General features: G+C 30.2%; 1 protein-coding gene across 5 annotated transcripts; it reads left to right on the forward strand.

The window, feature by feature from the left end:
* The first annotated feature begins 212 nt into the window (after positions 1–212).
* LOC111713001 (uncharacterized) lies at positions 213–10,516 on the forward strand. Of its 5 annotated transcripts, XM_023487778.1 has the most exons (9): positions 213–494; positions 1,903–1,970; positions 2,181–2,266; positions 2,802–3,184; positions 4,065–4,142; positions 5,151–5,245; positions 6,384–6,451; positions 7,850–7,929; positions 10,006–10,516. In XM_023487778.1, the coding sequence occupies exons 4-8, from the start codon at positions 3,076–3,078 to the stop codon at positions 7,851–7,853; spliced, it is 354 nt and encodes a 117-aa protein (XP_023343546.1). In that variant the 5' UTR covers positions 213–494; positions 1,903–1,970; positions 2,181–2,266; positions 2,802–3,075; the 3' UTR covers positions 7,854–7,929; positions 10,006–10,516. The 5 variants fall into 5 exon arrangements, 4 of the variants coding, with proteins under 4 accessions (XP_023343546.1, XP_023343544.1, XP_023343545.1 ...); XR_002767577.1 differs by lacking the exon at positions 4,065–4,142; XM_023487776.1 differs by lacking the exons at positions 4,065–4,142; positions 5,151–5,245; positions 6,384–6,451; positions 7,850–7,929; positions 10,006–10,516 and having other exon boundaries at positions 2,802–3,285.

The raw sequence follows: 10,516 nt of genomic DNA on the forward strand, positions 1-10,516 counted from the left end.
TATTTGTCTGATGTACAACTACCGCCTATACATTAATTTCTTATTCAAATGGAGTACCCGTCTGCGACGTCTGCAAAGCATGTATAATCATATGGTAGGGCGAACCACGTCAGTAATATCTCCCTTCTATTCCTTACTCCCAGTGTCAAACTGTAAAAATCTTCCTAGCGCATCTATGATTACTATGCAGTCAGCAGTACAGGTAAAAACCATCTGATCGGACAATGACAAGACACTTTTTCTCAGAAATTTGTAGTTTCTCTGTTTTTAAAGGAGATTTAATATTTTTCTTCTATACGATGGCCGCCACAGATTGAACTAGACGAATTGAGCTGTTTTGACTTTAATATCATCTCTAAAACTTTATAAATTACTTTTCAAAATGGCCAAGAAGCTGCATTTTAATTTTCTTAACTTAAAACAGCTTAAGAATCAATTTCTATTGACTACTGCACTTCTTATTCTAATATTGGTTTTCAGTCATCATCAGTTAGGTAAGCTCAAAAAAAAATTATAAAGTTATGAATTAATTTATATTTTTTCACTGTACATCTCAAATATAAGTAGTAAACACCTTCTCCATAACAAATTTTCGAAACGTATCTATCCAAGTCGAATCCGTCAGCTATTAGTAAATACTAATGTACTTTTTCATTCTAAAAAAACATTTACAATTAAGGCATTTTTAGCTGTAATCAAAATTGACAATCGCAAATGGCATTTTGTGATAAAAACCGCTACTAAGTGTTTTTTTCTTAAAATATGTCGATATGGGCATAAAGAGATCCGACTTGCCAAGTCATATTTAATGGAACAAAATTTTTTAACCCTATCCCCGCTGGGGTACTTGAAAACCAGGATACGCTGGGGGGGGGGTCAATTTGACCCCCCCCTCTAAATCCCATGTTTTATGTCCAAATATGACAAATGATACATCATTAGAAAGCTCTACTTTTAGAATCTGCAAAAAAATTTGCAAATTTGCGAAAATTGAATTTTTTATCGCAAAATCCAGTTTTATAGTAAAAATGTTTGCAAAAAAAAATTTGTCCAAAAAATGACAAATTATACATTTTTGAAAAGCCCTTGACCATGCCATTTCAAATATGCAAAAATTTTTGCAAAATTTTAAATAACCTGATTTTTAATCAAGAAAAACTAAAAATGTGCAAATTTCCTTTGACAGGTTGTTTGCAAAAAATTTGCAATTTTTTTTTCGCAAAACTTATGCAATCCGTTTTCTTATGTCATAGGCTTTCCAAAAAGCTAAATTTTATCAAAATCTGACAAGTGAAAGTGGGTTAAAACAAAGATTTAGTTTGCTACAGGCAAAAGCAGTCATTCAGGCAGTGTGCCTGAGGACTCAGGCAGTTAGTATTAAAGCCCGGTTTTAGACCTAAAGGGAGGGCTTTGGGTATGTAAGAAAAGTCAGAAAATTTCAACAGCCTCAGACCAATACTTTTTGAGTTATGTAAAAAAAACTACAGGGGGGGGGTCAAATTGACCCCCCCCCAGCGGGAATAGGGTTAAATTGAAATATGGCCAAGTTGAATGTGTTGAGTGTTTTTATTGCCTTTAATTCAAGCGGCCCAAGAAAAGTAAATTATTATAGATTGGAATAAAGAAGAATATTTTGAAATTCCTTTATTTACTTTCAACCGTCTTTTGGCTATATTTAACTCTAAAAATTCATAAAAACTACTTACAATCTCCTGCTAGAAAAATTGGCATGATTAATATTATTTTTATTATTATTATTATTATTATTATTATTATTATTATTATTATTATTATTATTATTATTATTATTATTATTATTATTATTATTATTATTAACACTATTATTATTATTATTTTTATCATTATTATTATTAACATAATCATAAGTATATCTATGTATAGTTCTTGTCCCTCTCCCTACTGGATTCGTTATGGTGAATAACCCAACAAACTGTTCTTTAATAAATAAGGTAAAATTACCAATTTTAAAAACATAAAACAAAGTTATGATATCATATTTCCTTTAAAAAATGCTTTATACCCGTCTTTATTGACGTTAAATACTTCAAATTTGTTTTAATAGTTTCATAACATTTTTTTTAAAATTTGTATTATAGTGCTTAACCTGGATAAAGATATGAAGACAGTAATGCTCATATCAAATCCTAAAATTTGTTTAGTTTAACCTGGATAAAGATATGAAGACAGTAATGCTCTTGTCAAATCCTAAAAGTGAATCTGCATCTAAAGGAAAACTTGTTTACAGGTGAGGATGATGTTAATTGTTGATATTTTAAAAAAAAAATTGGCTTCCACAGACAAAATTGTACTGAAGAATTTTATGAAACTATTGTGTACTTTATCAGTCATACTCACTTTAAGGTGAATTTCATTATTGACGTGCTATAAAGTAATTATCGTTCTATAATGTAAAATTAGTTGTATATTATTTAGGATATTTCTAGAATATTTGTTGTTTTAATTTACATAAAAATAAAAATGAAATAAACTTTAGATTTTTACTTCTGCTTTGTTAAAAACTTTTTTAACCATTGCATGAAGACAAGTACACAAACATTTCATAAAATTACCTTTTTAACACTATTTTTTTTTGGCACGACGCGACAAGTTTGCTCTGATTATTGCTTTATAGTATACTAGCTGAAGGGTCCGGCGTTGCCCGTGGAAAAAAAATATTGAAAAATATGTTGAAAACAAATATTTTTAAAAAAATTTCGATTTTTTTTTGCCTATAACACCCCCTGCCACCCATGAGCATAATTTTTTTCTTTTCTTATTAGACCCTACCTGAACTGCTTAGGCCAGGAGGATGACCATCTAGCGAAGAAAATCAGGAAGAATATATCTGGCAAAGATTATATAGATGCTGCAAGCTCATTAATTTTTGTGAATTATCTTAAATGAGACAATTACACAAAAAATACTCCAATCTAAAAGGCCAAATTTTTGCTGAATTACGGTACGACTTTATTACTTTGTTGCTCATCTAGTTTTTATATTACTTATTTATGATCTGAAACAATGCTATTTTGACCTATCATAATAATCTGTAAAATGAGGTCTCCGAACACCAAGCCTAGGGTTTATCTTGGGCTGAAGGTAAATGAACATGATAATGTGGAGATGCAGCAGATGGAACAAGTTAGGGATATAGTCGAGCTAGGTATACTGTACCAGTGTACACCCACTGTTCACTAATAGATCCACTTGCTTTTAGGGCGCTTCGCGCCCATCTTCTTTTTTCAATTGTAAACATTTTCTCTTTGTATACATTGTAAAATAATAACGAAAAAAGTTCGCGGATTTTGAAAAAAAAAATTGGATTTTCAAAATTTAATGACAATTAAATTTTGTTGGAGGCAAAATTTAAATGTTGATCATCTATAAATCTTTCCTGGGGACATGCAAAGTCCCACAATAAACGTGTGCCCGATCAATTCAGCCGTTTTGACGTTTATTGGACACAAACAAACCAGACAAACACCCAGACAAGTAGAGTAAATATATAAATAATGCTTGCAATGAAAAGCTCCACCAATTTTCAAGTGTTGCAAAGCGTTGTGTTTGATTATAATTATTTTTAAATAAAATTTTAGATTTTTTATTTTATCAAACATTATTGCAATATTTAACTAAAATTTCGCGAAAATGCTAAAATTTTCGGGTTTGAATCCCGTTTTTGAATGACTTTTTAAAACTGTGTGTTGGAGAATTATCGAAAATAAGGAAACCCTACTTCTAATAATAAAACCCTGCAGGCCGCAGGGACCAAATTTAATTAATTTAAACTGCCTATCTCCGCGCCACGCCGATTCAAATTTGAATCAACGATTCAAATATTTCCTGAAACTTTAACTTTTAATCGGTGGTTTTAATTCGAATTTGCCAGTATGTAGTTTAGCAAAGTTTGCCAGTATATAGTTCAGCAAAGTTTTCCAGTATGTAGTTCAGCAAAGTTTGCCAGTATGTAGTTCAGCAAAGTAGCTCAAATTAATTTAATTCGGTCCCAGGCGTACAAAATACTTCAAAATTAGACTTTTTAGTTTACAAGAACAATGTTCCAAGAAATGGATTTTTTGTTGAGTCGGGTTCAAACAACGCAATCGATTCTGTTTCTTTAGGTAATTCAAATATTTTATGAAAAAACAATTTCTAACATTCTTATTTTATTTTTTGTTTTAAACATATTTTTTTAAATTTTAATTTTAACACAATTCTTATAGATTTAATAATATCAGCTGCAAGAATTTTGACATTTCTGTTTTTCTAAATCTCCATTTTCTTCTTGTTGTTGTTAGGACTGGGCATAGTTCCGTTAATGGAATGGAGGTTTTCGAAAATTAACCAACCGCAAAAACCGTTATTTTTAAACCAGTAACGAAACGGATTTGCAGTTTTTGAAAAAAAATAATGGTTGAAAACGGAAACGGAACGTTTTTTAAACTGTCAATTACGTTATTTTCTGCTCTAAATTTCATTAAAATTATGTGTTTTGATGTTTTTAAATATCGTCTGCTGTGTCACAATTTTGAATGCTGAGAATAAATCGCTGTACCTTTAAATTTTGATTTAGACATTTTGGAGTTTGTCCAGCCGTGAAAGGATCTCAGAATAGGATAAATATAGTTGATTTGGGTATCTAGATATTACTCAGTCCGTGCAGAAAAGGACACATACATATTTAAATTGCTAGTGCCGCGTTAACAATTTGACAAACCCTTAACGCCGTTAATAATAAAAAAGACAATGTACTGCAGCACCGTTATTGGTTTCATAACCTTTAACGAAACGAACATTCCGTTCTTACCTTTAAAATTACCTGAAGTTTTTCTTTTTTAACAGTTGGAACTAACTGTTAACAAAACGGTTAGAAAGTGTTGGAACGTGCCCAGCCCTAGTAGTTCTTGTGCGTCATCAATCGTGTGAAAACATCCTAAAGTTGTCAGATTTCACTTTTAAAACACGAATAAAACGTGTGTCCAATTTGGAACCTAAGGCACCATTTTGGATTTGAAATTTGAAACAAAGTACGCAAATGGCCGTGGACATTGGGACCGTCTCGGTTAGACCTGATTTGGTCACACTTTGAACATGTAAGTAAACATTTATTTATTTTATTTTGTTGTCAGAATTTGAAGTACGTTACAACTGGACTGGTGTCCTCATAGAAGCAGACATTTGGCTCTTTCAGAAAGGCCTCACAGTCAACAGAAAGGCATTCCAGGTAGGGTTGTTAATCGTTTTTTTAACTATCACAACGAACGAACTACTCGCTTTAAACTTCTAAAAAACTAAAAACTATTGTTTTTCTTAAAAACGAGTTCAATGACAATTAATTTAGGATTTTTCGGGAAGACAAGTTTATGAATGTTGTCTAAAATGTTTTTTTTTTATCGAGAGAAATAACCTTAAATGTTTTCTGATCTAAAGGTTTTCCGACCAAAAAATGTAAAAATGTAACGATCCTTAATGAGGGTTATTGTTGAAAGCCGTTAAGAATTAAAAACTACCTATCTTCGTTAAAAAAACGACAAACTAAAACTAAATTACGCATTTTTTAATTAAAAAAATCTTTTTCAAATATGATCGTTTCTAAAAATTACCCTTGGTATTTCATTTTTTCTTCATCGTTTTAAACAAATCTTTTTTCCAAAAATTAAAACGATCCATCCCTAATTCTGAACCCCTATACGAAATGTTAACCCTGTGATGCTGTGAGAAGACATTTGCCTGAACGAAGTAAAACAACCCAGAAGAACGGTCGTTCATTTGGTTCATATATTTGGTAAGTTCAGGCAAAAATGTCTTCTCTCAAGGTTCAAATTTTACATAGTGTAAGAAAAGCAAATGCTTAGAGTAAACTGTTATGAAATTTGTAAAACTTCAAAAATTTTACTAAGCCTTTTAAAAGTTTAAAAACCCTAGAAGTTTTTAAAAAAGAACGAATTAAATGCCCAACATGTGGGTTGAGGAACTTTAAAATAAAAAAAAAACTATTGGGTGTCGCAGTTGCTCCACGTTCCTTTATGAGATAATTTAGGGCTTTTCACAAAAGATGACACCTTGTTTTATAGGTTCTTTTGACTTTTCTATCCAGCTGCAGTAAATTTTTCAATTTAATAAGTTAATACTTTGAACTCTTTTTTTTCAAGGCAGAAAACCAAATTCAACCCTGGATCATTATTCTTTTGAATGCCCTGTCTGTGTAAAGAACAAGTAAAATAATTTTTCAAAAACATTTTATGATGATATTTAATATGTTTCTGATGTCTACTATATTAACCCAAAATATTTAAAATTGTTTAGCTTGATAATAAAAAATACACCGCAAACCAAAGTAACAAAAAATAAAAATACTTCAGATTCACACATGCTTAGCAGTTGAGAAAAATCCACATTTTGCTATGTTCGATATGCTCTCAGCAGTCAGGTATGTAAATAATTCAATACTCCAGTAGTTCTTTAAGTGAGTATCGATCCAGAATCCAGATATATTGTTAAGTAGGTAACAATCCAGATACAACTCTCTCTCTGTATTCTTTAGCATGCATCCATAGAGTAATAAAACGAAGAGATGAAGCTTATCTCAGATGTTCACAACAGACCTCCCTATTAATTAATTAATAGAGTGGCCGGTTGTGTACATCATGGATATGTTTATGTATCTAACAGTGTATAAAATTCTAGAGTTCTATAGAATTTAATCGAATTTAAATATTTTTTTTATTTTTAATGAAAAAAAATTGCATCGTTGTTGTTAGTTAGAATCAAACAATTTCTTGACCCCATACTGGGTTGTTTTGTTCTAATATATATATATATCTTTGCCCATAGAGTGTTTATGTGAATTTGCAGATACATATTATTTGTCTAAATATTTAAGGTCTACTTATTTTTGAAATTTTTGACATCTATCTTTAATAGTTGAAGGCGTTGAGGTGTGAATATATTAAATAAAGGGTGAATATGTACGCCGAAAAACTATAAATTTCAGACAAATATCAACACGTGAAAAATCTTTTCAAATCAATTTTTCATGTGCTTTTCAATTATAAATTGTAACTCAAATAATGTTAAACCTTTTTGTGATGAACCTTTCTAATTTTTTTTGATAATTTATTCTAAATTATAAAGTCTAAAAAATCTAAAGAAGTTTTAGCGTGGAATGGTGAATACTTTTTTCATTTTCAATTTTTTAATCGGGAAGTCCGGCCTGTACTCTATGGGGGGCTTAATAAACGAGGCTCAAGATTCATCAATACAGCTCCAGTGTTTACCACTGTACAGTATTATTAAATCTTTAGGTAACCCATATCTCCTTGTTTACCATCTGTACACTATTATTAAATCTTTATGTAACCAATATCTCCTTGTTTACCACTGTACACTATTTTTAAATCTATATGTAACCCATATCTCTTTTTTTACCACTGTACAGTATTATTAAATCTTTAGGTAACCCATATCTCCTTGTTTACCACTGTACACTATTATTGAATCTTTAGGTAACCCATATCTCCTTGTTTTCCACCGTACTGTATCATTAAATCTTTAGGTACCCCATATCTCCTTGTTTACCACTGAACAGTATTATTAAATCTTTAGGTAACCCAAATCTCCTTGTTTACCACTGTACAGTATTATTAAACCTTTTTGTAACCTATATCTTTTTGTTTACCACTGTACAGCATTATTAAATCTTTAGGTAATCCATATATCCTTGTTTACCACAGTACAGTATTATTAAATCTGTTTAAACCTCGTATCTTTAAAAGGTTTAAGTATTTTATATAAATGCTTAAGATTCAATATTTTCTAATTATGTTAGGTAACCCCGTGATAAATCTTCTAATCCTGGATTTTGAAGGAGCGGAACAGTTGATTTTAGAAACACTGCCTTGGGAGAAGGTTGGAAATAAAACTAATTATCATGAAAAGTCGTCTTTTGTTTTCCACGTGGAATCCACACACCCACAAAGGCAGTAGACTTTAATGTAACCTTGAGTTCTTCATATTGAAAGAGCTTCAGGTCGTCTTTACAGTCTTTACGTGGAGAGCCCTGTACTTGTTCTTGTAATACAAGAAAGAAGTTAAATTTTGCTATCTTTTTACCAATTTACCAATTAATTACATACAGTGATAACCAGAAAATAGAATATGAAGACGACATTAAATTAATATAAGGTGCAATTGTTGTTACAAAGTAAATAGCTTTGTTTAAATTTATTAAATCACTTATTAAGTTAAATGGGTCTGTTAACACTGAACATTTACTGTCTCGGTTATGTCTATTGGACTATTTAAAGTCATAACTTTAGTCTAAAAGTAGACTTCTTATTCTGGATGTTTTCTGGTTATCACTGATGTAATTCATGCACCAATAGCGATCTTGCATTATTTTTTTAATCATCGCTCCATTCCAACTTTTCCGAAACTCATAACAAGAAATTGTTCAATTATTTGGCAATATAGTCAAATTACCGAGTTTTGTTCTTTTGTGGTAATATTGATTTCAAGAAAAGGGCAAAAATGTTATGATTTGAATAAATATTAAAAAAAGAATTCCCTTTTAGGAAGTTTCTATCGTTTTCAAATTGATTTTAAAATGCTGTCTGATATAAAAGTTTTCTTGTCCTGCCTATTTTTATATGAAGCATCATAGAAACTGCAGATAAACACAGAACTTATGAAATGTTGTTTTATATACCTACTCATAATGGCAAGCGGCAGATATCTAGTTTTCAATTGAATATTTCCGCATATTTCATGGTTTTTTGATTTATGTTTACAATTAGAATTACTAAGCATTAGGTATCATTGTATAAAACCCATTGAAAAACTGTCAAGACGACATTTTATAAATTATTTCGAAGCTCCGAAGTTCTGGATTAAACTGTAGATATTGGAAAAAGTATTACGATCAAATATTTGATCATTATCTAAAACATGAAAAATGTACCTTTTTACTAATTTTGTCAGGTCGACATAGAGATTTTAACGGTAGAGACAGATTTAGTTGGAGAAACCTTGCCTGGAGGTTCACAGGTTTATATCAAATGGGGGGGGGGGGGAATAATTTTGCTCCGAAACTTTTGCATAAAAAGCAATTCTTCAACACTTTTTTCCTTAAGAAATCTTACACAATTTACAGAGTTACTCACGAAGAATAAGATTTAAAAGACGACTTTTTTATCAGTTTATGTTGTTATATTCAAAGTTCCCTGCAGCTGTACAATTATATATTTCTTTTTAAATCATGAATAAATCATTTCAGACGCAATAATCGTAAATTCAACCTTCTTTAAAGAGTTTATGGTTGTCATTACAACCCAGGGGGGATGATAGTTATCTACCTTTGTGCTCAGTTAGCTGTACTGTACACTTTCAACTGTTTATAAATATTGATCACTATAGGTTAGGCTAGAATCAACTTATAATAAACAAATATGCAGTACGCTCTTGGTATAGTTTATGATCTATACAATTAGTAAAGGATTAGCGTACATCATCACTCTATACACTATAACCTCGTTGTTACCATTCATTGTGGGTAACCCTGTAAAATTTAACAAAAGAATAAAAAGATTCAATTATTTTCAAAGCCATTTTTTTCTTTGACAACAGACAATTGAAAGTGTTTTAAGAACAAATTTAAACGGGAAAAATATTATATATTTATGTGTGATACTATTAAATTTGTGATGTTTAACCCAGTACTTTGAAGACATTGAAAAATTTATTAATCGTCGTCTTGCCAATTTTCATTGGGTTATATATATTTATACCTAAATTTCAGTAATTGTAAAAATAAATATACAGCCATGAATATGAGGGAACAGGAAATTTTAAAAGCTTCACATAATTATTCAATTAAAATACTAAATAATTGCAGCATTCCATCGTTAGTAAGTCTAGAATACGACATTTTATAAATTCTTTGATAGCTCCGAAGTACTAGATTAAAATGAATTTTTATATGTTTAGGCTTCTATTCGTGTCCTTATAGAATCTAAAGGCTACAAAAGATTTCCACATCGAGGAGCAAGAAATCCTTTAACTGGACGCGAACAAAATGATTTGTTTATCAGAGAAGATATTGTTCAAAAATATAATGTAATTGGATATTCATCAAAACTATAATGTAATTGGATATTCAGCAAAACTATATAATGTAATTAGATATTCATCAAAACTATAATGTAATTGGATATTCAGCAAAACTATAGTGTAATTGGATATTCAGCAAAACTATAATGTAATTGGATATTCAGCAAAACTATAAGGTAATTGGATATTCATCAAAACTTTGATGTGATTGGATATTCATCAAAATTATAATGTGATTGGATATACATCAAAACTATAATGTGATTGGATATTTATCAAAATTATTATGTAATTGGATATTCATCAAAACTATAATGTGATTGGATATTCATCAAAATTATAATGAAATTGGATATTCATCAAAACTATAATGTGATTAGATATTCAT

This window comes from Eurytemora carolleeae, unplaced genomic scaffold, assembly GCF_000591075.1.
Source record: "Eurytemora carolleeae unplaced genomic scaffold, Eaff_2.0 scaffold1354, whole genome shotgun sequence".
Classification (NCBI taxonomy): domain Eukaryota; kingdom Metazoa; phylum Arthropoda; class Copepoda; order Calanoida; family Temoridae; genus Eurytemora; species Eurytemora carolleeae.

Bases quoted from the DNA above. Each gene is read 5' to 3' on its own strand.
- LOC111713001 (XM_023487776.1), top strand. From the start codon at position 383: ATGGCCAAGAAGCTGCATTTTAATTTTCTTAACTTAAAACAGCTTAAG. The intron at 1,971-2,180 runs GTAAAATTACCA...AAATTTGTTTAG, and splicing joins ACTGTTCTTTAATAAATAAG to TTTAACCTGGATAAAGATAT. The intron at 2,267-2,801 runs GTGAGGATGATG...TTTTCTTATTAG, and splicing joins AAAGGAAAACTTGTTTACAG to ACCCTACCTGAACTGCTTAG.